Source organism: Muscardinus avellanarius, assembly GCF_963383645.1.
Source record: "Muscardinus avellanarius genome assembly, chromosome: 7".
NCBI classification, from domain to species: Eukaryota; Metazoa; Chordata; class Mammalia; order Rodentia; family Gliridae; genus Muscardinus; species Muscardinus avellanarius.
Window position 1 is genome coordinate 13,733,988 of NC_137793.1, and position 26,423 is coordinate 13,760,410.

Here is a 26,423-nt window from a genome sequence, read left to right on the forward strand (position 1 = left end):
ACACTCTGAATTAGACTTCTCTTTTGGTTTTTGCATCTAGAAATAACAAATTAACCTTGTTAATTTGAATTCCTTTACAAATACAACTTTGTTTCAATTCTAATGTATTCTGGATTTCTTTTCCATTTTAGTGGTACTGAAATCACAATATTTCAACAAGGCAGCATATGGTGGATTTTTTAATGTTTCATTTAGACTATGTGTTATTTTTACTTCATTTATGTAATAAAACTGAATGTACTATAATGTCTTAATAGTGAAATTCAATACATGAAATAGTACCTGTAACAGCCATGAAACTACCAACTTAGATCAGGCCATGGAAAATAAAGGCCAGTACAGAGGCTGATAACCTACTATTAAGTAACATGGTGGAATGTCTTCTTCGGTAATCCGTTTTCTAGAGGACTAAAATAAAAAATAACTTCAGGGGCAGTTTTCAAGTTACTTGTTTTTATATTAATGGGACATTGTGATTTTATGATAAAAGTTACACTGTCGTACAATTAGAAAAAAAAATCACAATATAACTTACCAAAGAGATTAATACAGTCAATGCCAGATTGCCAGGTTTTATTCTAACTAATGGAATGAAGTGATGGTATTTAAGAGTAGAAAATAATTCTTTGCCAGATATTATACCATATAAAACAGATATCCTGCATTCCTATAATATACGTTCAAAATTACAGTGCATTCAATAATTCTAATGCTCCTTAAGTATTAATTTTCTTGTGGTCTTAACTCATTCCTTTTATATTAGAAAAATGTCCAGGTCTCAGCAATCGTCATCAAGAATGTGAGCCAAATCTGATGTAGTACTGTAAAACTCTCATCTTAGAAGTTTAAGTACACACTTTCAGGTAAAGCAATATCAACATTTATATATTACTTTTACATTTTTATGATGTGGCAATTCAAGTTCTATGAATTCATCTCATGCATTATAGTTATTCAATAAACACTTCTGATGTGATGGAAATGTTCTACCTGTCTTGTCTACACTGTCTTGTACAGTACCAGCCATCTACGTATAGCTACTGAGAACATGAAATATGCCTATTAAAACAAAAAAATTGAACTTTTAGTTTCATTTATATCTATTTTTTTGTGGTACAAGGGATTGAAACAAGGGGCATTTTACTTCTGAACTATACCTCAGTCTTTTTTATTTTGATTTTAAAACAAGGCCTCACTAAGTTACTGGGGGACTCACTAAGTTACAGAAGCTGGCCTTGAACCTATAATTCTTCTCTCTCAGCCTCCCAAGTGCGGAGATTACAGGGGTGTGCCACCATACCCAGCTGATTTAGTTTTAATTAATTTAAATTTAATGTCATCCTATTGTACAGCATATGTTTAAATATATGTTTTAGATGCATACATACAAATCATGATTATATTTAATGATGTAGCCTCAATCATATATAAATTACATGTGATCTGAAATAGCAACACAATGTAAATAACTAAAGCTCAATAACAAGTAACTGGCTAGATAAATCATGGTTGTTTTCCAAATACAGAGCACTAGACAGGCACTACTAGTTAAGAATATTTCAGAAATAAGATATTTGTCATATGCTTTTATATTTTTGAAGTTAAAAATTGTTTATGTTGTTAAATATTAATGTGTGTAAAAAGAAAGGAGAGTTATAGTTTAAGATGGCACGTGGCCTTTTTCTGTCCTACTTCACTTTCATAGAAATAACTATAAAAGAAAGGAATAACAATAAACCAAAATAGCAATACGAAACAGAAAGTATGTCATCACTGGGCTAGAAATGTTGAAAATGTGTGAAAGTTAGAGCACAAATGAGATTAGATAAACTAAAACCAAACAGACTAGCAGGGAAACCTTACCTTAAAATGGCATGTGGAGGGGGCAGTGAAGAGGAGAGAGCCCGTCTCCCCAACATGGTCCGGGCATCATCAGTATTAGATGACCCAGACACACTGAGTTAGAAAGTCTGCGGAGCCGAACCAAGCAAGGTGAGTTTTAACAAGTCCTCCAGGGAAGTTCTCTTGCCCACTCAGGTGCAGAAACGTGCCCTGGAGCACGCATTCCCAATTTTAGCTCAGTGTAACCACCTGTAAAGATTCTAGAATTACTAATTTAATAGGTCTGTGGTATGGCCTGATCATTTGATGTTTACAAAAATCCCAGCTATCTAACATTCAGTCTGCCTGAGAACCTACATCCTGGAGAGCTTAGGACCTCAGTCAGCAGGTTCACAGCATGGGGACTTGTCTGGGTCCCATCAGACTAGTCCTCTCTCTGTCAAACAGTGGCTGAGGTGACTGCAGACAGGATGATGATGTTAAAACCTCCTTAAACAAAGAAGAGCTGTGTGGATTCCTAATTTAAACAATGCCAAGAAGAGAAACTTGGAAGAGAGCCCTAGCTGGCCCTGGCATTTCTGAAAATGGAGAAAATAATTATAATAATAACAATAACCCTAATAATATTAGCTTGAAATTGCATCACTTTCTTCTAGTAGTGAAGGGTGAAATCATCTAAATGCTGAGCTTCTTGGGAAAGGCCCAAGACCACACCCCTAAAGAAGAAGGCTGGTGAGCACTGAAGTTTCCTTCCTGGAGGGAGGCTGGCTGTAGACACAGAATTGAGTTGAGAAAACCTGAATCTGCTCTGCATTGTTCAAGATAGGCCTGGGTTTACAAGCCTGAATTGACCCCCAAGATAGGGAGATGTGAAAGGAAATCATCAGTATGAAAAATAAGAGCCAAGACACTGAGCATGCCTCAACCCCAAAGGTATATAAAAGGGAGAGCCAGAAAGAACTGGTAAAATAACAGCCTTACAACCAAAAGGACATTCCATCGAAGAGCAAGTGTTTATGGAAAAAGAATAAAGAGTAAAGAAGAGTACTTAGAAGTTGGAAATATGGCTGCCACGCAAGAATATTTACAACTAAAATATTATTCATAAAATAAATATTATTAAGGATTGAAATTGACCAAACAAAATTGCTTCCTTCAAACCCAATTCTGACCAATCATAAAAGAGCAGATGGGGAACCTAATAAGATTTATAAGCCCACCTCTCAAGAGCTTTGTGGTTATTCTCTTTTGAGAATTCCCCCACAAGGTGGGAATATTTTTCAAACTTCCCCTGACTTAAAACAAGCTTTCATATTTCTACATAAAATAAAACAAATATTAGTAATCTAGATGATAAAAGTCTACAAAATTTTACATCAGAATTATGGTCGACAAATATAGGAGACCAAAGATCTATCTAGTGGAACTCTCAAAAGGAAAACTAGAGAATACAAAAAGAGAAAATGGAAATATGAATAAAATAAGATCTTTTACTTAGTTAATAATATACCTTCAATTGAAAGGGTTCATACTTTTAATCAAGAAAAATACTCTTTTGATTAAAAGGGTTCATATTGAATATTAAAGAGATATCCTTTCATTCAAGTCAGTACTTTCAAATGCTAGAAGAATTGAAAGGACAAGTAGTCACATCCAGATGTGTATCAAGATCAGAAAAAATATCTGACAAGGAACCAGAAATTCTAAATACACTGATAATTGTTAAACCAAGATTGATTGCATTCCAACAACATATCTACACACACAAGGATCTGAAGACAAATTCCTCACTTCCACAATACCAGAAAACAATTCTAGACACTATTAAAATAGGATAGTAATAAAAATTAAATTTGAATTTGGCACTTCTATTAAGCCTTTACAATACTCTTTGCTTTTTTCTTGATAAATAATTATGACTAAGTTTCACTGGAGTTTCACAGTATTATCTTTCTAATTCAAAATAATTCAGAGATCCCCTAAAATTTTTGATAGCTTCATGATTTACACCCCCGCTTTGTCTCTCCCTCTTCATGCACATATATGCACATACTTTCTCTTCTGTTGAAACTTAAGAACACCAGAAGACTCAAGGAGAGGGGCTATACTATTTAAAAAGACAGAGAATATTTATGGTCCTGGTCTTTTCTTAGAATTTTATTGGTGCAATATTATATATCGCAGTGAGTTTCAAGGTGTTACATTTCTTTGTGCACACGACCTCTCCATCCTAACCCCATCCTGCTAGCCCTTTTAACCCTTCCCATATATTATAGTAAGGCTATTACTGATACTGTCAATTATTGGCATAACACTGATTGGTCTGTTTCCTTCTTTAAGCTTCTTTTTGCCTTCCCCTCGTCCGACTCTAACCCTTTCCACTATTCTACGGTTCTCCATCCTCTTAATGAAGCCCCTTTTCTTTCCTCTTTTCTCTATAGTGTCCACGCACGAGAGACAACGTATAGCCCTTGACTTACTGAGACTGGCTGACTTCACTTAGCATAATGCTCTCCACTTCCATACATTTTCCTGCAATATTCCACACAGATAGAATGGTAGGATGTGGTCCAATGAAGAACATTTGAGAAAAGAAAGATTGCCTGCTGATTAATTCTAAACCATCAGCAAAATGGACACCCTGTTGTATTTGAAATCTTGGCAGAGATGTGATTTTGATCTCTTCCTAAAGAGTACTGCTCCCAGAGGTACACGTACATGGGATCTGCAACCTCACACAATCCATTGTTTATCTAATCGGTCCTTCAATTTTACTGGTGCCAAGGAACCTTCAACCCACAGCTACTGAGAAATTTTCTAAAGCCATCACTTCTGCAGTGCAAGAATGTCTTCATCCCCAGTAAATGGCCTTATAAAATAAGAAACCTATTTGAGTTTTCACCAACTGTAATTGCTATGAACTTTTTTAAAAAAACTTTTCAACCCCAAACTGTCTTCTGGCATCTTTTTCCATTAGTATACTGAATCCAAGCAGATTCAGTCTGTTCTCTTAAGGAGAAATTTTGCAGTTATTTGAAAACAGCTATCCTACTTTAAAACATCACCCCCATTACCTTACATCCCCTTCCTTGGGGATAAATGTACCTTCCTACCCCCAATTCAAGTTTCTTCTACTGGTTCTTCGAACTCCAGGGTTCATGCATCATTTTTATTTTGGTTATTATGAGTTTTTAAATAGCCCCCTCAAAGTGTTATTAATCTAAATGAGTACAATTTTCTAGGTAAAATTTGATAATGATAATGATTTTATAAGAGCTGCCACTTATGAAAATAGCAGTGCCAATTATTGCACAAAAATCTGTATCTTGCTAATCTCATTACCTTTAAGTTTGAAAACCCATAGCTTGATGAAGCTGAATTACCCACGCCATTAACTTCAGTTCATACAAACCTGGTCTATGTGTATTGGCTATTTATAATTATTCCACTTAGCACAGAGCCCTAACTGCTAACTACTTCTTCTGTTACATGTTTACTAATAAAATTTATGGTACCACTGATTTTTACATTGGATAGGAAGCACAAAAAGCATTCTTCTAAGTTTTTATACTATTATGGGAATGTTTACTAAAATATTAGCCAGTCTATAGCATAACCTGGGTCCAAAATATACTAACCCTTATTCACAGTACATTTCTATTCCAACACTTCAAATAGTTGAATATATAAATCTATGTCAACTCCTTCAATAGGATAATTTAGAATGACATTATTAAATCAAGAAACATATCTCTTATTCCATCAATAACCTAATAAGTTGTTTGATGGTATTTAAATCAGAATTCACTGAGACAATAGCAGGCACATCCCTGTTGTTTGCTTTTCTGTAGCGTAGTGAATCTTTCTTAAGACAAGAAGTTGGTACCAATTCACTTCTACATACTCACAGAGACCTCTGATTATCAGGAAGTTGCCTTCCTTGGCCAGTTTTAAATGTTAACAAAACCATGAACAGATTATATTTACAAATAGACTGTCCTTTTACTTGAACCAAGTACAAATGTCAAAGTACATTTAAATCTTCATCTTTGTATTATGAAGGTGGTTAGTAAGTCTGTTTCCTGAGGTGAGAGTGAAATAAGTTAATTTGCATTTTCCCTACAGACAGAGTCAGATGAATTATTCTGTGTGAAGGAAGACAGAACTCTAATAAATTTACCTGGAATATCACCTCAAGGAACAAACTAAAGCCAGGTGTGGTGGTGCACACCTACAATCACAGTACTTGGGAGGTTGAGATAGGAGGATCACAGGCTTAAAGACAGCCTCAGCAAGCAATGAGACTCTCATCAACCTAGAGAGACTCCATTTCAAAATAAAAATAAAATACAGTTGAAAGTATAACTCAGCAGACGAATTCCCCTTGTTCAATCTTCAGTAATACACACACACACACACACACACACACACACACACACACATATATATATAAATATATGGCCAAAACTTAACTTTTCAAAGGTTGAGAAAGTTGTGTTCATCTTAACTACATTTATAAGAACTCAGAATTATGCAAATATGTGCCAGAATGGGATTTTTGAGGACATTATGCTAAGCCAAGATTAGTCAGTCACAAAAGTAGGGAATCAGATGCTTTCCCTAATATGAAAGCTAGGGCGAAAGGGGTCATAGGAGGAACACCAGGTGAAAAGAGAGATCCTATAGAGGAGCAAATAAGACAACCTAACTGTGGGGATGGGAGGTGGGGAGAGGGAAACGCTTTAAAGTGCATGATGTCCTTATTCATATCGAAGTCAACCACTAAACCAAGCATGGGAGGGAGGGATGGAGAGGAGTGAGGTGGGGACTGGGCGGGGCCTGGCCGGGTGATGTGTGCATTTATGTCTACACAAGTCTTTTACGCCATTATGATGCATAAAAACAAAAGCACTAATAAAAATATTAAAAAATGAAAACTGGAATTACCAAAGCAATCATTTTTATTAATTACTGAAGCCATTTATTAGAGTCTACCACATACTAAGCAATATGTAAGATTCTTTATATCATTTCATGGAATACTCATAGCAACCTTATGTGTGAAATATAATTATTCCTATTTCATCTGTGAGGAAATTGAGGTTTGTTAAGTAGGGTAACCTTTCCAACATCACTCAGATCATCAGTGGCCTTGAGACCAGCAAGAACTGGTGTCTAATATCGTCATAAAGGATCTTTTAAAATATTTTTATTGGTGCAATGTACTTTTATGAGATTCATAGCGATAGAAATACACATGCACACATCACTTGGTAGGATATTCCAAAGATCTTAAAAGATGTCTGTCTAAGTATCAGCATGTGAAATGGGCTGTCAAGTAGCCTGTGGGAGAGATGCTCAAGAGGTTCTACTCTTTCTAATTTTTTTGTAGAGCTCACAAAAGCTGATATGAAAAATCCAACAATATTGAGTGAGAGTGAGAGAACTAAACATTCTCCAAGACACTGGGAATGGCCTGTCCTTTCACCCAGAGATAGAATGAGATAAAAGTACATCTAAACAGACAAGTGGAAAAAGGGAGATCTTTTGCATTTTTATTAACTGGAGAAGTTTATTAATGGAGTCCAGTTGAGATAATTTTTTATTTCCTTCTAGACGTTTATTAGTGAGGTCCAGTTGAGATAATTCCATATTTCCTTCTAGACAAGCAGTTCATGTATCCCAGGTGGATATTCCGGGGTTGATGGTTGTAAGGCAGCCTTACTCTTTCTAGAAAAGCTACAAGTCATCAGGAGAACATGTACCTGATATTGGAAAGGGAAAGGTGAACTGGTGCAGGATGTAAGAGAGCCAGCCCCTGATTATTCCAATTTCAAAAATACATAATTTTCTCCACTCAACCTAGTTTTCTCTATTTTTTCATTTCCTGCTGGAACATATTAAGGAACCTCACAGTATAATGTTATACTGTGTCTTCCTGACAATGTGATTGGAACTTTACATATTTGTAAAATGAGAGAAATCTTCAAGTTGTACTTTTGGTCTTAAATTCTTTTTGGTGCTAAGTACTGAACTCAAGGATATCTACTGCTGAGCTACCCCCAGCTTTTTAAAATTTTTCTTTTGAAGCAGGGTCTCATGAAATTACTGCACCTTGCCTTGAAACTGGGATCCTTCTGTCTCAGTCTCCTAAGTACTAGAATTAGAGGCTGTGAAAAAATATAGACAAGATATATAGGTGAATGTTTATATATGCATGCTACATAGAAAAACTAAGGTGAGTTGCCTCAGATCAAAGAGATAATATTCTGACTACTGAGCATCCTTTACGTTTTATTTCAAGGCCTACTCTTTTATTAAGACTTTATAGAACTAGCCAGGGATGATGGTACATGCCTGTTTTCCCAGTACTTGAGAGGAAGAGACAGGAAAATTGCAGGTTCAAGGCCAGCAGCAAGCAACAACTTAGACTCTGCTTCAAAATAAAAAAAAAAATAGAATAGGGCTGGGATGTAGGCCACAGTTTTTACTTATGAACTTTAATATTCATATATGTATTAAATAATTATATCTATCTCCTTTATCATAATAAAAGGGGACAAACACAAAATCTATTGCTCTTTTCATTATATAATATTACATCTCTAAAGCTTATTATAACTTTTGGTAAATAACATTTGCTCAATAAATAATGAAGGAGTAAATTCTTGAATGAATGAATGAATGAATGAACGAGCAATGAATTCATTCCTAATATTCTCCTGCTTCAGGAAGCCTGGAATCATCTTATGCCACTTTTTCTGAAAATGAACCAACGTATACACTGTCGATATGTTGACAAAGTCGTAATGATTCCACAATACTACTACTCAGGGTAATTTTAAAGAAGAACAAAATTATATCATTTGCAAGAAGATGCAAAGCCCTGGAGAGCATCATGTTAAGTGAGATCAGCCAAGCACAGAAGGAGAAGATACACATGTTTCCTCTAATATGCCCAAACTAGAAAACACAAAGGATACCAGTAGGACCCCAGATATTAGAGGGGAAATACTAGCTAAGTTTTAATGGAAAGATAGGAGAGGAGAAAGGCCGATCTTGATTAATGAGGGTCTACACCTGAACATGTGTAAAATTATGAATAAGACATGGTTAACCTAGACAACCATTGGTGGGGGGGGGAGGGGGCGGGGGGAGAGGGCACCAAATATAGTGTAAATGTATACTACTTATGTTCAATAAAAAATTGTTTAAAAAAAAAGACAGAGGAAGAAAGGGAAGAAGAGAGGTGTAGAGGGAGACAGAGAACAAGAAAGAAGGCGTGCCTAGGGCTTGCTTAAAGGATATTATAAATAAAGTGGGTTGTTAAGAATCAAATGGGAATGAGTTGTTTAGGAGATAGGAAGTCAAGTTCATTGTAATAGACTCAGTAAACTATAATAACAAAGCCTAGATATTATGTATACTATTAATGTACTTCATTCTCTGTACCAACAATTTCCTATCTAGCTACATATGAATAAACACCATTTTCCTTAAGACAGGCGATTCCCTTGATTTTTATAAAAAGGTGCCTAAGTACGGGGGCCTGTTAATCTGGCCACTCGAAAATCAGTGTGTTTACTAAGGTAAGCCAGCTGTCAACCACATCAGTATAGATCTTCCCTGTCACCAAAGACTGAGTGATCTTGGACGAATGATTTTAATGTTTTTCATGTTTCCCTAGTTGTAAAGACAGGAATATTAATATCTATCTCCTTTCCCAGAGTAAATGTAAAGTGAAATGAGATATACTCTAAAACCCCAGTTATTATGTTAATTTTAAGTATTCTTGTCAAAATTATAATTTAATAATTCATGAAACACTTTGGATATTTCCCATGTCTTTAGACATTGGTTCTTTAAGACAAAAAGGCCTTGTTTACTTCTCTCAGAGAGATGTGCAATGAAATTGCTGTCATTTGAGGGATCTCAAATGAAATAAAGTCAGTGAAAATGTTTCACTCGTGTACAACTATGATTACTTAAATCTCAGCACAATTTTATCTCAAAAGTGCTCTTATCACAAAAATGATGAGTGGTACAGAGAAACATTTTTTCTAAAATATTCTAAATCGATAATTTGAAACTGTAAATGAATTTGGCTTTGAGAAATACAGTACCATAAGTTAAACATTAAGAAAATAAAGCAGGCAACATTATTGTAAAATTTTTTATAGAACATGAGTCATTGAAAACCTATAGAACAATTCTATTAAGCAGTTTTATAAAGCAAATACTTAATTGGAAAATAATGATAATACGAGTCAGGCATGGCGGTGCACACTTGTATTCCCAGTATTTGGGAAGGCTGAGACAGGAAGATTGCAGGTTTGCTGCCAGGGTCAGCTACTTGGTAAGGCCTTCTACAATTTAGTGAAACCTTGTTTCAAAATAAAGAATAAAAAATAGAACTGGGGGTGTAGCTTGGAGGTAGGATGCCCCTGGGTTTCATCTCTACTACTGCAAAAAAAAAAAAAAAAAAAAAAAGATGATTTAGAACGCTTGTAATTCCAGCATTCGGGAGGCTGAGACCGGAGGATTGGGGTTCGCGGACAGCCTCAGCTACTTAGTGAGGCCCTCTACAACTCAGAGAGACCTGGTTTCAAAATCAAGAATAAAAAATAGGCTAGGGGGTATAGCTTGAAGGTTGAATGCCCCTGGGTTCCATCCCCAGACCCACAAAAAAAAAAAAAAAAAAGATATAAGTATTCAATTGCTTGCTTCAAAAATTGCATGTAAATTTAATTATCCCTGGAAGCTATCTTTCAAAATGGGCAAAAACACGTACAATGTGTCAAGAATGCTGTGTTTGTGCCCACAAAGGCTGAGCGCATCCTCATGCAGTCCGGCTACTCATTATCTAGAATACTGGATGTAAAACTGTCAGCTCCCCACGATCTGGTGGGATAAGGCAAGAAATCAGTCCAAAGAACTGACAGAGAAAACAATATTCAAAATGTGCTTCCAGCTCAAACAGCTTCCCATGTGACCTCTGAAGTGGAGACGCGTTATGAAATCAACATTTTAATCCTATTCCACAAGGCAGGGGACTGAGTCACATGGAAACTAAAGCCACAGCCTAGAAAGGCATTGCAAATACAGTTGCAATTGAACATGTTGCAAGCACAGTTCAGCACAGTAAATCATGCACACACATGTACACACACACACACACACACACACACACACACACACACAGATCTCATTCACCATATGGCCTTCAGCACAATATAAACTTTGAATACCAAAAATAGTGTTTCAAAACAACAGCAAGACGTTCCAATAATCCACCATCTATGAAGGCTCTAACTAATCTGAAACGCTGCATTTGCTTAACAACCAAAAAGAGACAAAAGTTTGTGATATCAAAGACAATTAGACACCCTGACACACCCACCTATTGTCTGAAGCCCGTTGTAACAGTACCAATTCGATCCTTTAAATACCTGGACTAGCCTTTGTCCTCCTCGGGTCTCCTTCTAAGCTCTTAGCACCTTCCTTTTACTGTCAGATTATTTTTTCCCTAAACATCTTTCCTGAGGATTTAAAGCCAGGACTTGAGGGAAGATGCTCTCTGCCACTGCCTCCCTCGCCAAGGTGCCTGTGCTCACAGCAGCCCGGCAGGTCTTAGTTCTGGACGGGAGACAGAAGACAAGGCCTCTGCCTCTGCCAAAGGAGCGCCTCAAAGCAGAGTCCAGCCTAGCTGGATTCTCAGAGACTTACAGCTTTCGATTTCCAAGGTACAGTTCTGTTCATCCAGGGGGTAACGCCGCAGGTCCATCATGCAGGCAGCCGTGGTTGTGATCCTACAAGACAAACAGCAAAATGTGTTGAAAATTTATTTATTTAGTTAGTTATTTGCCTTTTAAATCTTTTACGTTTAATTTTTGTATTGGTGCATTGTAGCTACACATCTTAATGGTATACAAGATGGCAGAGGTATACATGAACACTTCGCTCAAAATCTAAGTGCCAAAGGGGATAAAGCTGACTTTTACAGAGACTATGATTCAGCCGACACTAGAATAGTGCGACTCTCCATCACCCTCTTCCTCCTCAAGTGTCATGCTGATGTGTATAATGAAGCGACTGGTCTCTATCAATACATCCCTAAGAGTGGTCCACTGATGGCTTATACTAAGATCACCTGAGAGCATCTGTCAGACAAGCAGTTCCCACACTGTCTGGGTGGTGAACTGAGGTGGTCCTGGTACTCTGTTCTATAAAACATCACGGGTGAATGAGAGCTGTGATAGAGAATATTCCTCTTCTGTTCACCTTTGCTTTATTAAATTTTTCTTTAATACTCTAAAATATGACCCTCCATAATCTTACCTCTGATTTATCATTTTCTACCTTTTTCTACTTTGTGTTTTAATATAGCACATAGCATTTCATCTTTCACCTGATTTATTCTGCCCTGAGAAATCTGATATTCTCTTGACTCCTTAGAGAACCTCTTTCCATGGGCTGACAGAATCTGTACCTTCCCTCCCTCCCTCCCTTCACGCACCTCTTCCTTCCTTGATCCATACTTCTCTTCCTTCCTTCCATTTTTATTTATGTGTTTATGTATTTATTCATTTATGTATTTGTTTACTTATTTTGTACTGAGAAGTTGAACCCATGGGTCTTCTACCTCTGGGATGCATCCTCATTTTTTTACAAAATGTATTTAATTTGAAACAGGGTTTCTCTAAGTTGCTGAGGTTGTCCTCAAACTTGAGATTCTCTGGTCTCATCCTCCAAAGTACAGGGATTAATGGTATGTATCCCCATGCCTCTCTTATTTCTTTAGAATATTTCATACTTTGATTAATTTATCATGGATAAATGAATGTGCCACTTTATTTTTGTCTTTATATTTATCTGCCATTGTTTTTCACCAATCTCTCTATTAAGGATCTACTAGGGAGCAAAAAATATCCAGTTTTAAAAAATTCACCAATATAAGTTTTCTAAGCAACGAGACAGTATCAGGTCATAGAAGAATGTACAGTTCCTGAAAACAACTGATAGGCAAAGCAGGAATTTCAACTTTAAGGATGACCAGAGTGCTGAGTACATAGTAGGCACCTTAAAATTTCATATCTGCTAAAGAAAACTAAGAGTATAAATTAATGTTAAATTTGACCAACTTATGCCTATTCTATATTGTGAGGGACAATGTTCTTTGTGCTGGGAATAAAAAAGAAGATGTAGCACCATCTTGAAACAGGCTACAGTTAGATCTTTTAGTTAAAAATATTTCAGGCACAGCTGGAACTGAGTCAAATAAGTCCCGAGAGCCTCACCATTCAGTCGTCCATGAAAAATACCTGAGTAACTTAATATAGTGGTTGTTCCAAGAAAATCCAACGTCCCAGCGATGGCCTACTATGCCTTGAACACTGTCCTTCTCTTTCTTCCCTACTGTCCTCCCATAGCACACTGCGCCCTCACTCTGTATCCTTCAGCCTTTGCTTTTGTTTTCTCTGCAGAGAACTTGTGTCTCCCAGATCTTCAGCAAACCCTCTTGTCTGATATCTTTCGGTTCAAATCACTGCCTCTGTGAAGTCCTTCCCAAGCAACGCACCCAAAGTAGATACCTGAACCAATGTTCCATTGTCACCGCGTTTGTTTCCTTTAATAAAGTGCCACAATCTGGAACCATCTTGCTATGTTATTGCTCTAACAACTGCCTACTTCTCCCACTAAAGTTAAAAACCTTTAAGGGCACAGACTCCACTCTGCTGCTAGGTACTCAGTAACATCCATTGAAGGAATAAGCACATGGGTTGATAATGATACAAGCAACTGGTTTTGCTCACTATAAAAATTTGTATTTTGAGAATTATTTATTGCATTATTTATTTTTTATCATTTAAATGATAATGCATCTAGTTTTGAAAGTTCTTTTTTTTTAACAAAACATTTTCATCAATTAAAGAAATATTACATAAATAGCACTGGAGTTTATCTTAAATTATCAATTAACAATGATCAACTGTTATTCATTAGGTCTTCATTCAATGGGATTTACCAAACTTCTATATTCCATAAATTCTATGAAAATTAACATTCACATTTTATTCTTTATTCCAGGTTTAAAAATTACAAATTTTTTGACTACGTGAAACTTTTGTGAATTTCTCACTAGTGCAACTGACATTTTTTATTTATATGTGTGCTTTTATGTGTAGATAAAAATTGAATTACCCGTAACACAGAGAGATCTCTACTATAAAGAACAGAATACTTCAAAAAAAAAATGAAATTAGGTCCACATTGAGCATACCAAACACTAGTACTATTTATGTAAAATGGCAGCCTTAGTCCCTATGTCTGGAAAAGAGAAAAAATTAAATTCATCTGAAACAAATGAATATAAAAGGCATGAATGTTACAAAGAAGCAGTCACAATTTAAAAGGAGAGAAACAAGTGCAGAAGGTCAAACTGCAAATGAGGTGACGTGTAATCGCTCCTGTCAGTCATGGTTCAGACTTATTGCAGATACATATTCATGGGAATTGACATCTGTGAACCAGATCCGTGAGCACCAAGAGAAAGAAATTCACTAATGCTAACCCAGGAGCAGTGGGTTCCCCTCACGTCTCAAAAATAAAGTAGAAGAAAGCATTTTTCCCACAGCATTATATTGCCAATGTTTTACTATTTTTAATTGTATACTAAGATGTCATAAAGCTAATAGGCATTATAAATATTTGCAGTTGATATTTAAAAAGCGTTTGTGTCTCCTGTTGAATTAAAGCAGAAACTTCAAGGCCCAAATCATTCATCCATTCAGAATCCTAATCATACAAAGAGGAATGACATCACACAAGTGACTTACACACTCTGACACCTGGTTGGCCTATTTTGCAAATAAATCTTGCCATCCTGATTTGTTTTAGGAGGAAAGTAGAAAGGAACCTGTAACTTACAAAATATCACTCAACTTTTGTTAAAGTGATGACTACTTGCTAATGAGTAGAGAGCATGATAAGGCATTGTACTATAGGTTACTTGATGGTACAAACACCTCTTTGTATAAATGAAGAAACCTGGAATAGCCACATGTACATTATGAGCAAACCAGAGATATAAATATAAAGGTACATGGTTTCTCCTGGGTTCTCCTGGGTTCCATCACATACATATGCAAAATGAAAATTCCATGTATGTATATAACTCTATAAGACAAAAGACAGATGTATAAACAAAACAATTTCTTTTCCAAAGAACTCCGTGAGATCTGGAACCACATTTGTATTGGTCATGTTTGTATTTGAAGCACATGTGCCTGGCAAATGTCTCCAACTCAAGATGATAATGGTGATGGTGATGATGATGATGAGGAGGAGGATGATGGTGATGATGCTGTGGTTTATAAATAAAACAAAGAAAAAAAACATAATCATAAGCATTGCAAGCTAAATATTTTGAGGTGATTCTTTTTGTTAAGTACCTAACTTATGTAAAAATTATCAAGTAAATTTGAAAGTCAAGCTATACTGAAATGAATCTTATTCAGAAAAACCCAGTGATAAGCATCTAATACTGTCATTGGGAATTTCTGATTTATAACAGGACTAAGATTCTACAGGAATAAGTCAATACAATAAACACAATTAATGGGATTTTCATGAACATTCCTCTCTAACTCCTGATAAACATCCTTAATGGCCCTTAAATAACTCAATACAGGTACTAGAAGTCTTTAAAAATGAGTCTAGCAATCCATTATGCAGGTGCCCTGATTAAATTTTAAGACCATTGTAGAATATATGGAGACAGCTCTGTCTTCACGCAAAGGAAACAGTCAATAGGACTTCCACATGTGCCTTATGTACCAGTGGAAAACTTTCTAAACTTAAAATTGAAAATATGTCTTCTACAGGGTTGAATTCCACCAAATAGTGAAGGGAATTCTTGGAAAATGTGAATCTTCTGTTTGGATTAAGAGATCTTCAGATAAACGTTTTATAACTTAGCCATTGGCCACTGTCACCCCAAAATGACTATATCATAAGAAATCTAACACAAAGCAAGAAAAACAAGTATAAAACATAACCAAAAGAGTCACCCAAGGCATCTATAAAACCAAGAAATACAATAGCAAGGCCAGAATTTTGTGCCAAAGTCATAATATATTTTATACTGTTATGGCCTGTGATTTAATGATGCTACCATATCATTCCAAGTTTGGGTATAATATTTCCCTCTAGGTTTGGATATAGCCAAGGATAGCTAATAAGTAATAACAGAAGGCTTTGTCACTTAGACAATATGAAAAAACTCGGATTTATAATGTGTCACACCTTACACCTTTCAGTAGAGTCTAAAATGGTTTTAGGAGCTGGAATATAGGGTCAAAAATGTACCTAAACATGTGGAAACCTTGCTAAGATTTCAAGCAGAAGTTATTAGAAAATAAAGTGACCCCAAAATAGTACTATTTTTAAATTTTTTTCTAGATATTCAGTGATTCCATAAGAAATATTATTTTTAACATGTTCATATGTTAAAAATTAAGATAAATTATCCACAATAATATTTCAAACATATTGTTTTATTGCAGAACTGCTTTTACTTTGCTGGGATATATATTTACTTAAAAATACAACTTACTAAAATTATGATGAATATAAGAATCATCTAGCATTTGCATGCATCATTATAAGAGAAAAACTGAAATGTTAAGAAAGGTCAATTATATATATGTATGTGTGTGTGTATATATATTTTTTCCAAGCTTTTTCTTTTTCTTTCTGTGGTGTGAAGAATTAAACTCAGAGTCATTCTACCTCTGAGCTATACCTCCAGCCCTATTTTATTTGAAAACAGGGTCTCACTTTAAACAAATAACAAAAATCTAAGTTCAGAATTTTAGCTGGGGTGGGGGAATCCAAGTGCTGAATTAAAGCACTAGAGTATGAATTCAGATTTTGAACAGTTCAAAACAGCTCATCTGAGTCTTTTCCCTCAAAGATGCCTCAAAACCTTCTGTTTTTCTATTCTACTAGAAGACTTGACATTATTATGTGTCTCACAACCATTTTAGTTGGAAAACTAAATTAATTTCTCCCTTAAAAGTATTTTGTATGCAAGGCTCTTGCCTTTGTATAGTAGATCGAAGGTTGCTATGGGAGGTAGGGAGTCTGCCTTGGCACTCTCACTAATCATAAGCATCCTAATAATAACTGATCACTTACTAATAAGTTACAGACACTGTCTAGTGTCACTGAAATGTACCATCTAATTTATGTCCGATTTTATTCTCATCTCGGAGATGGGAACATTGAGACACAGAAGAAAGGTGAAGTGATTGCTCCCAAGAATCACACACAATGAATTCCAGAGTTGGGATTTCAATCTGGGATATCTGACTCCAAGGTCCATATATTTAACTAGTACGTTATAACTAATTAGCTAGGTGATCTGGATAAAGTAATTTGGCTTCTCTGGAAGACCGATTGATTCCTTATTTCAGAAATAAGCTTAGAAATTCTACAGTCCTATGAAAACACGTTCAGTGACCTTGTATATTTTGTGATTTTGTTTTACCTACACATCCACAAGCTGTACTCCACAGCTGTTCATTCTGTTTTAGTCACTTATGTAGATTAGCCCACCCCAGACAAGTGAATACAGTCGTCTCCCCAGGGAGTCTCACTTGATATCCTCCCCTGATTGAAGGTCTCCCTAGGCAATTTTTTTTTTTTTTTTTTTTTGGCATTCTGTCCTCTTGATTTACCTCCACAGAGGCCTCCTGCTTAAATTAAAAATCTCTACGACTCATGCATAATTGTTTCTAAAAGCTCTTTAAAAGCCGTCGTATAGTCACATGCACTACTACGCTCAACTTCGTAATCACCCCAAAAAAGTAAGATTGCTAGCAATCATGTTCCCATTTGATAAATCATGCATTTCAGATTAGAGCTATTTGTACTCTCCTGCAGCTGTCTGGCCTTCTGTGACTCTTTGATTTTCTGGAATCTTATGCTCAGCAAAGACACTGTGACCACTAAAGGTCTGTATAGGTTTCTGCCACACATGCAAACGTTATTATGAGAGACATTTCTTTAAATAGCATGCCTTGTGGACGCCAAAGAGTAGTCTTCAATTCAGTCCCACTTTTGAACATGTAAATTAAAAAGCACTCCTAGCTACATAAATACCAAGTCCCTATTTTTCTTTTGTCATTAGTTTGCCCATTTCTCCCATATTGCATTTCTGGGGCCTCATCTATAAATCCTACACTTTTCCCAGGGATGAAAATATCCTCTCTTCTTTCTAAATTATGCCTTAAAGGAACTGTAAAAAGTCCCTGGGGAAAAGTAATTATTCTATTTTTGACTCATAACCTAACAATTGAAATCTGACTTCATATCACAGTAAGATTCAATTGGACCAGAATCATCTCACAGACTTATAAAGACAAACAATAAGAGGATTCTGAAAATTTCAAAACTTATTTTTTTAAAATTTTCACTACTTAAAAGAATGTTTCAATATGCTGCATGCATTTTTATTACATTCATTAAAACATATCTACAATACTTTCTTTTGTGGTGTGCTATGTCTTGAGACATTGTTTCAGAACAAATTTGTCACTTTCATCCCAGGTTTTGTTTTTTTTTTAATCAATTTGTTTTAAATGTGATTCTCATTTAAATGTACTCCAGGTACACTTGGAGTTCTTGTGAAGTTGAGACAGGAGGATCATAAGTTTAAAGGCAGCCTCAGCAACTTATTGAAGCCCTTGGCAACCCAGTGACACCCTGTTTTAAAGCAAAATAATAATAATAATAATAATAATAATAATAATAATAATAATCATATGATGATGATGATGATGATGATGGCTTACAGTGTAGAATGCCCTTGGGTTCAATCCCCAGCAACACACACACACACACACACACACACACACACACACACACACACACAATGTGTTTCTCAATTACCAATTTACAGCTAGAGAAATGGCAATTTACAACCTCAGTTGGGTCTCTTTTTCTTTCTTTCTTTTTTATTTTCTTCCTATTTATTTATTTATTTATTGCAGTACTGGGGATGAAACACCCAGGGGCATTCTAACTCTGAGCTACACCTCCAGCCCTATTTTTTATTCTTTATTTTGAAACAGGGTCTGAGTTGCAAAGGTCCTCACTAACTTGTAGCTGAGGCTGTCCTGGAACTTCGATCCTCCTGTCTCAGTCTCCCAAATGCTGAGATTACAAGCGTGCGCCACCATACCTGGTGGTAGCTGGGTCTTTTTTGCTTCTTCCAAACACCTGCCAAATATTATTTTAAGTATGAACGACACATGCTGGATGCTTTGATTTGCCCGTCTGGTTCTACCCGCTTCCCTAACCACCCAGCTTTGGGCCCTAAAACTGAACTCTGGACTTCTCAATCTGGCTACTGGCCTCTCCTGCTGCGAAGTGGATGTGGATGGTGAGCTACAGAGCAGTAGGGAAATGGAATCAAAGGAACTGCCTCTGGGCCCCCTTCCCGTGAACCTATGTCCAGGCTTCCTCCTCTTCTCTTTCAAGATAAGGAGACCAGGGAGCTGAGGACACTCTGCTGATCTTCCTCCTGGGCAGGGGAGAGTGTACTGTGTCTTTTTCTACATAGCTCTTTTATACTCCCCCCAAGTTATCCCATTCTCAGTGTACCCTCTCTTTCCTGTTGGGTTCCTGACTGATAGAATACATTATAGAAATGTATTTGAAATCTGAGGTTCTAGTTAAGCTGTCAAACAACAAAATCAGAACTATTTCATTCTGGGGTCCTGTGCCTTGGGAATGTGGGACAAAAAATAAATATTTTTTCTTTTAAATGAACTATTTTCTCCCCATAATTCTGATTTTAATTAACTATTGCCCCCCCCCCCAACAAGAAGCCTTCTACCATGGCCCTAGCTGAAGTGGCCTTCTCTCCCCAGCCACTGGTCATTATATCCTTCTTGGTCTTATTTTTTTTTTATTTTTATTTTTTATTGGTGCACCATTGTCATTTATCTTAATGGGATACAAAATGGTAGAGGCACACATGCACACATCAGTTATTTAGCCCTTACCCTATTCTCACCCCATTCCCTCCTCCTTCCCTCCTTCTCATGTTTGGCTTAGTGGTTGACTTTGATATGGTTATAAATGTACCTCACGTACATTAGAGTTTCCCTCTTCCCCCTGCCATCCCCCTCAGGTCACCTTATTTGTTCATCTATGGTTTCTCTCTCTTCTTCTAGAGTTTTTCCTATAAGTTCTTCCTAGCTTCCGCATATTAGGGAGAGCAACCAATTTTTTACTTTTTGTGACTGACTAATCTCATTTAGCACAACGTTCACCAGTTCTATCCATTTCCCTGCAAACGATGTAACTTTTTTCTTTTTTATGGTTTAGTAAAATTCTATTGTGTACATATCCCATAGTTTTGGTTTTTTGAGAATGTCTGTTCAGATCTATAACTACTTTGTATAAGTGTTTGCTTTAGATTGAAGGTCTAAGTTTGGTTTCTCCTAAAGCAGACGTTGGAGGATGTTTATTAAAGATAATCACCGGTGAAAAGAAAAGACATGAGGGATTGGGTTTCACCCATCACAGTGTAGAATCATCCCCAAATACCCAAAGATCTTCCAGGCAGGCAGCATCTAACTATAAAGAAAAGAGCATGTGCTTGATTAATCTGATTAATCTCTTCCTTCCTTCCTCCTCCTCCTCCTCTTCCTCCTCCTCTCCTCCTTCTTCTTCTCTTTCTCTCCTCTCCTCTTCCTATCCCCCTCCCCCCTCTCTCTGTGGGACATGTATTTTCTGGCTAATCCAACCTTTAGCATGCCCTCATACACATTTTCCCTGCAGTACAAGGTTGTGACTGTGATAACCTTAACCACTGAAGTAAAATAGGTTTTATTGTTGTTACTGCTGCTGTTACTTTTAAACATGAAAAATAAATTGCTCAAAGCTGTCTTCTGTCACTTACTGGCAACTCAGGGTGTGTATCTGACTCCAGTAAAATCTACAAACACCACAGACTCGGGCTTTTTCTGCTGCTGTGATCTCTAAAGGCAAAATATTTTCACTTAAATTGTATTTTTTACTAGTTAAGAGTGAAGTCTTGTATATAAAAGAGGCAGTAAATATGTTGGAATATGCTTCACACCATACCAACCACAATTTTTGGTTAGAAATACAATTTAAACGATGATAATTATTGCTTATCTAATTAGCATAAAATAAGAGAAAGAATACTTCCTCTACTATGCATTCTACAGTAGAAATAGATCTTTTTGCACATGTGGCTGGTAGGATTGTAAATTGGTACAGACTTTGTGGAGAGTAATTTGACAACATTAAAACACTATGAATGTACAATCCTTTCATCCTGAAATTTCACTTTAAGAGATTAGTGTGAAAACAAAATAATGTGAAAATATATGCAAGAATCGTGTTAGGAAGGTTTCCATCACTGTGATAACATACAGGGCTTAGTGAAATAACTAAAAGTATTCTAAGAACAGCAGCAAAAACATAGTGGATTTTTATTTTCTTATTTTTTTCTGTACTTTCATTGTTTCTCTAATGAATATGTATGTTTTTTTTCTCTGAAAAATGTTCTGAAGACAATTTCCCCATCTGCTTAAGTTTCCCTCATCACAACTCACTGCTACTAACATAATTCTATTTGTACCAACTTTTGTTCTCTGTGGGAGAACATGGATAATGCATGCAATACTCCCATTCTATTGGTGGCAAATGTCAATAAGCATAACTTAGTCAAATGTAGACACTTCAATAAATTACATATGTCATTAAAATGTTGGTGGAAATGTCATCACTTAATTATGGGCCCTCAAAGTAGAAAAATGATTAAATGATACCTATACAAATATCTTTCTGATGACTAAAATCCTTTCATAAGAGCTTCATAATTATTGTTCTAATGAATCTGTCCAGTGACTTGGAATTCACTTTCTCTGAAAGGAACTTATGCCAACTTTGGAAAGCTATGATTACCAGATAATTTTTAAAATATTTAACAGCAGTTTTAATTTCTTTAATTATAAATTATTCATGCGCATGTAGCTATTTCTTGGCCCGGAGAATTTCTCTTTTCCTTATTTATTAGTTTTATTTATTTATTTATTTTTGTAAAACTGGAGATTGAACTCAGGGGCATTCTACCTCCAAGCTACATTCCCGGTCCTATTTTTATTCTTTGTTTTGAAACAGGGTCTCACTAAGTTGCAAAGGGCCTCACTAAGTAGCTGAGGCTGGCCTCGAACCTGTGCTCCTTGTGCTCGGCCTCCCAAGTATTGGGATTACAAGTGTGCACTACCATGCCTAGTTTATTTATGAGTTTTTGATGTTTTGTTCTCATCTACGCTATTAGTTATTTACATTTTTTCCTTTTCCTGCTTTCAAATCAGGAAAGTCCTCCTCTATCCTGAGATCAGATAAAGATTCAACTACATTTCAGTTTTATGGTGCTATACTTTATAGTGAATTCTTAAGTCCATTAGGAATTTATGTTGGCATACTGTGTGTGTTGAGGGCAAAGCCTACATTTTTCATGGAACCAGCAGGGAATCATCTCATCTTTATATTGTCAATGTTTAAATAATGTAGTAAGTAGTAAACACTTATTCTCACAATTGTAAGGTAATTTAGATATTAAATTACATATCAACTTTTATACAGGGTAATTTAAATATAAAGACTTTCACATGTTGGCTCAGTAGGTTTACTTTTAGTATATTTTTGTTTGTTTGATTGTTCTTTTGGGGACTGAGTCCAGGGGATAAACCCTAGCTCTATTTGTTTTTTTTTTTTAATCAGGGTCTCACTAAGTTGCTGAGGGTTTTGCTAAGATACCGAGGTTGGCCCCCAGGCTGTGATCCTCCCGTTTCAGCCTTCAAGTACTGGGATTACAAGTGTGTGCCACTATACTCTGTTACTTTGATAGTTTTTAAAGGAAATTCAATTTAAAGGGAAATGATAAGAAAAGAGGACAAAGAAGCATGCACAGGACGGTCATCAGCTCATGACTTGGATTAGAAATGGTGAACATGGTGCTTGGCAGGATGGTGTAAACGGAGCAGACACACAGGCACAGGGGTTGAGAAGGGCTTAGAGAAGCCTCAGAGTTCAGCATCCCTGGGCTCTGTTCCTCTTCCTGTGTGACCTTAAGCCAATATCCCAAGGGAACTGCTAAGGTGCAAAAGGTCCTTTGGAACCCTGGATAATTATGTGTCCAGTATTCTGTGAAAACATGACCATGAAAATCTTACCAACAAACAATGAGAACAATTTTCTTCTGATTTTCAAAAACCATTTCATTCCTTTAGAAGGCTTTACTTACTTAGGGGGAGAGTCATGAAGTAGAGAGGGGCTAAGGAGGGCCTAAGGTGGGAACAACTGAAAACTGAAAACAAGAGCCCCTTGCAGTTGAAGACAGGCCCAGAAAACAAGCAAAACTAGAAGCTCAGTCTGAATTTAAAAAACGTAATTGACCAAAATTTCTTTACAAACACATCTGCAATTCAGGGTTGTTTAAAAACACAAGAAAACCCGGGCGTGGTAGCATACGCTTGTAATCCCAGCATTTGGGAGGCTGAGACAGGAGGATCGCTGTTAGCGGACAGCCTCAGCTAGTGAGGCCCTTTGCAACTCAGTGAGACCCTGTTTCAAAATAAAGACTAAAACATAGGGCTGGGGGAATAGCTTGGAGGTAGAATGCCCCTGGGCTCTATCCCTAGTACCACACACACAAAAAAAGACACAAGAAAAATAAAGATGGGAAGAATTTTCCTTATACCTAAATGATGGTACACTTAGTAAGAACTTTAGCAAACTAAAGCAGAATGCAGTGAGTTGTAATACACAGAAACCAGAAACTAGGGATCACCATAAAGATGAATTTCAAAGAAAAGGCTCACTAAAGAAAGCAAAATATGTTGAACGAATCACAATGTATAATTATTGTCACTGAAATACCATGACACATCAGCTACGAAAAGGGGCAAGGATGCAAACAAGTATACCCAGTCCCAGGAAAAGAAAAGAAAATTGATAATAGATGATATTGGAAGAGAAAAAGTACATGCCACTGTTTTCATATAGATAATTCCTTTTTATCCAGGCTGTATTTGGGGAGTAATATTAGAAGAATGAGCAGATGGTAACCAGGTTAAATAATAGCTTCATGGTGACTATTTCTCCCAGTTTCCCATGCTATTCTCTGTCTCTGATTCTCTTTCTCTTAAAGGAAATTAAAAAAATGTCAAAATATCTACAAAATTAATAAAGCATTAAGGATATATTAAACCCTAACCGTGCATAATTTCACACATGGCTTCTTGTTGTTCTAACGGGCCTAGCAAGTGAAGACTGACAGGTGTAATAACCATCTTCATTTATAGGACACGCTCAGGGGAGCGATGATCGGCTGCTCACATCTGCTGTGGACCAATCAGGAAGCTGAGGTCATGATTCTAAGATGAAGGATGTGTGGGTTCAGGTTAAATAGAAAGATGACTTGGCTGATAGCTAGAGCTGTAATATAATGAAGTAGCTCTCCAGGCTGGATGGCCTGTTTCTTTCATGGCAATGATGTGTGAGGGATGGGCTCACTGTCCAGGTGACGTAGCTGGGCTACTCCTGGCACGGGGATGCTTTGCAGCTGGCCTGTACTCTCTGGTTCACTGAAATGGCCTTTGTCTTTAATTTCCAGTAATTGAAGCAAAGGCTTCAATCCCTGGCAACCTCGGCAGGCCTTTGCTAATTTGACTTGTAATAGATTTCAGCTTAATAAAGCAGACAATAACTTTTGGAGGATGCTAAATGTAATTACATATCTAAAGAATTGCCATACACCTTATAAACATTAACAGATCTCGACACTTTGCTAATGATGACAAGGGCGAGGTAAAGATATATATTTCTGGCAGGTAATTATCAGCATAACCATTTAGGGGTAGGCTCCAAACGCCGGATGCAACGATCCATGTTGGTTCCAATTTCCACGCTCAAGTGTCGCATTAGTTAAGGCTCCGTGGTGGTGTGACACTACAATGTTGGCAATTAGTAATTATTTCTAGAGTAATTAGTTTTAAGTGATTAAGATAGATGCATGGAACCGTGACATAATGGATTTTACATTTGTTTTCTCAATAGCTTCCTTATGTTTCCCAAACCCCCTACACCCCAGAACATATTACCTTTCCCTGAGAGGAAGATAGCCTAGGAAATACCATACACTTGCCATCACTGAGGAAAAGTACCAGACAAGAAGATCATGGCTAATAATTCCCATTCTTTCTCTTTTGCAGTACGGGGATTGAATCCAGGGGCATTCTACCTCTGAGTCACACCCGTAGTCCTTTTTATTTTTATTTTTATTTTTTTGGGTGGTACTTGGGATGGAACCCTTCTACCTCTGGGCTACACTCCCGGGCCTATTTTGTATTTTATTTGGAAACAGGGTCTCTTAAGCCAGCAAGGCTGGCTTCGAACCTCCGCGATCCTCCTGTCTCCGCCTCCCAAGTGCGGGGATTATAAGCGTGCGCCACCACGCCCGGCTTTTTTTTATGTTTTAAATTCTTGAAATAATGTCTCACAAGATGCTGAGGGTCTTGCTATATTGCTTCTGACCTGAGATACTTCTGTGTTAGACTGTCAAGCACTGTGATTTATAAGTGTATACCACCATGACCGCATTTTTTACTTTTTATATTGTGTAGATTTGGGTTTTACAATAGCATGCTACAGAATACTCAGAGATGGTGAAATACTTACTATTGTGAAGTAAATTAACCTAAATATCATTTCACATATTTACTTTGTATATGTGTATGTAACAAGAGTAACCCAAATCTGCTTATTAAAAAAAAAAACTTAACAATTTTATTTGCTATAGACATTATGTTTCTAGACATATTCATCCTCCATAACCCCTACTTTATATTTTTTAGCTAAATTCCCCATTTCCTCCCGACCCACACTCCTGGTAATCACTCTTTTATTCTCTGTTATTAGGGAAAAGAAATTAGTATACATATCAAGTTAGATACGTTTAAATTTTAAATCTAAAAAGTTCATGTTTAGCATCACTTGGCCAATAAATTTCAGAAAAGTACCAAGTCCCATAATTATATTAATAAAAGACAGTAAATGGATAGATCAATACTAATCTGTTCATAGCAAAACTTCATGCTACGTAACACTTGCTGGGTATTTCTGCAAAAGGCACTGACTTTAAGCACCTCAAAATCAAGGCCAGATACAAGATAAACTGGGTTTGAATACGATATATAATTACCATGTACCAGCAAAAGTATATTTAAATTAAAAGGGAAAAATGGGGGGCTGGAATGTAGCTCTGACATAGAATGCTTTAGGGTTCAATCCCTAGTACAAAAATAAATGAATAAAAGAAAGAATGAGAGAAAACTCTCTCTCTCTCTCTCTGTCTCTCTCTCTGTCTCTCTCTCTCCCTGTCTCTTGCCATGCGATACTGTTTTGCATCACCTTAAGATTCTGCCACAGAAAGACCACCACCTGATATGGGCCTTTGGATATGAATGAGACCC

The 26,423-nt window shown here is 36.6% G+C and overlaps 1 protein-coding gene across 3 annotated transcripts in view; it reads right to left on the reverse strand.

Annotated features, from left to right (window-relative positions):
- The window catches only part of GABRB2 (gamma-aminobutyric acid type A receptor subunit beta2), a gene marked incomplete at both ends in the record, with an annotated part of 262,768 nt that overhangs the window by 123,964 nt on the left and 112,381 nt on the right, over positions 1-26,423 (reverse strand). For all 3 annotated transcript variants that reach the window (XM_080699401.1, XM_080699400.1, XM_080699402.1), the window contains one exon: positions 11,569-11,651. In XM_080699401.1, the coding sequence (XP_080555527.1) occupies positions 11,569-11,651 (83 nt within the window). The remainder of the gene's footprint in view (positions 1-11,568; positions 11,652-26,423) is intronic.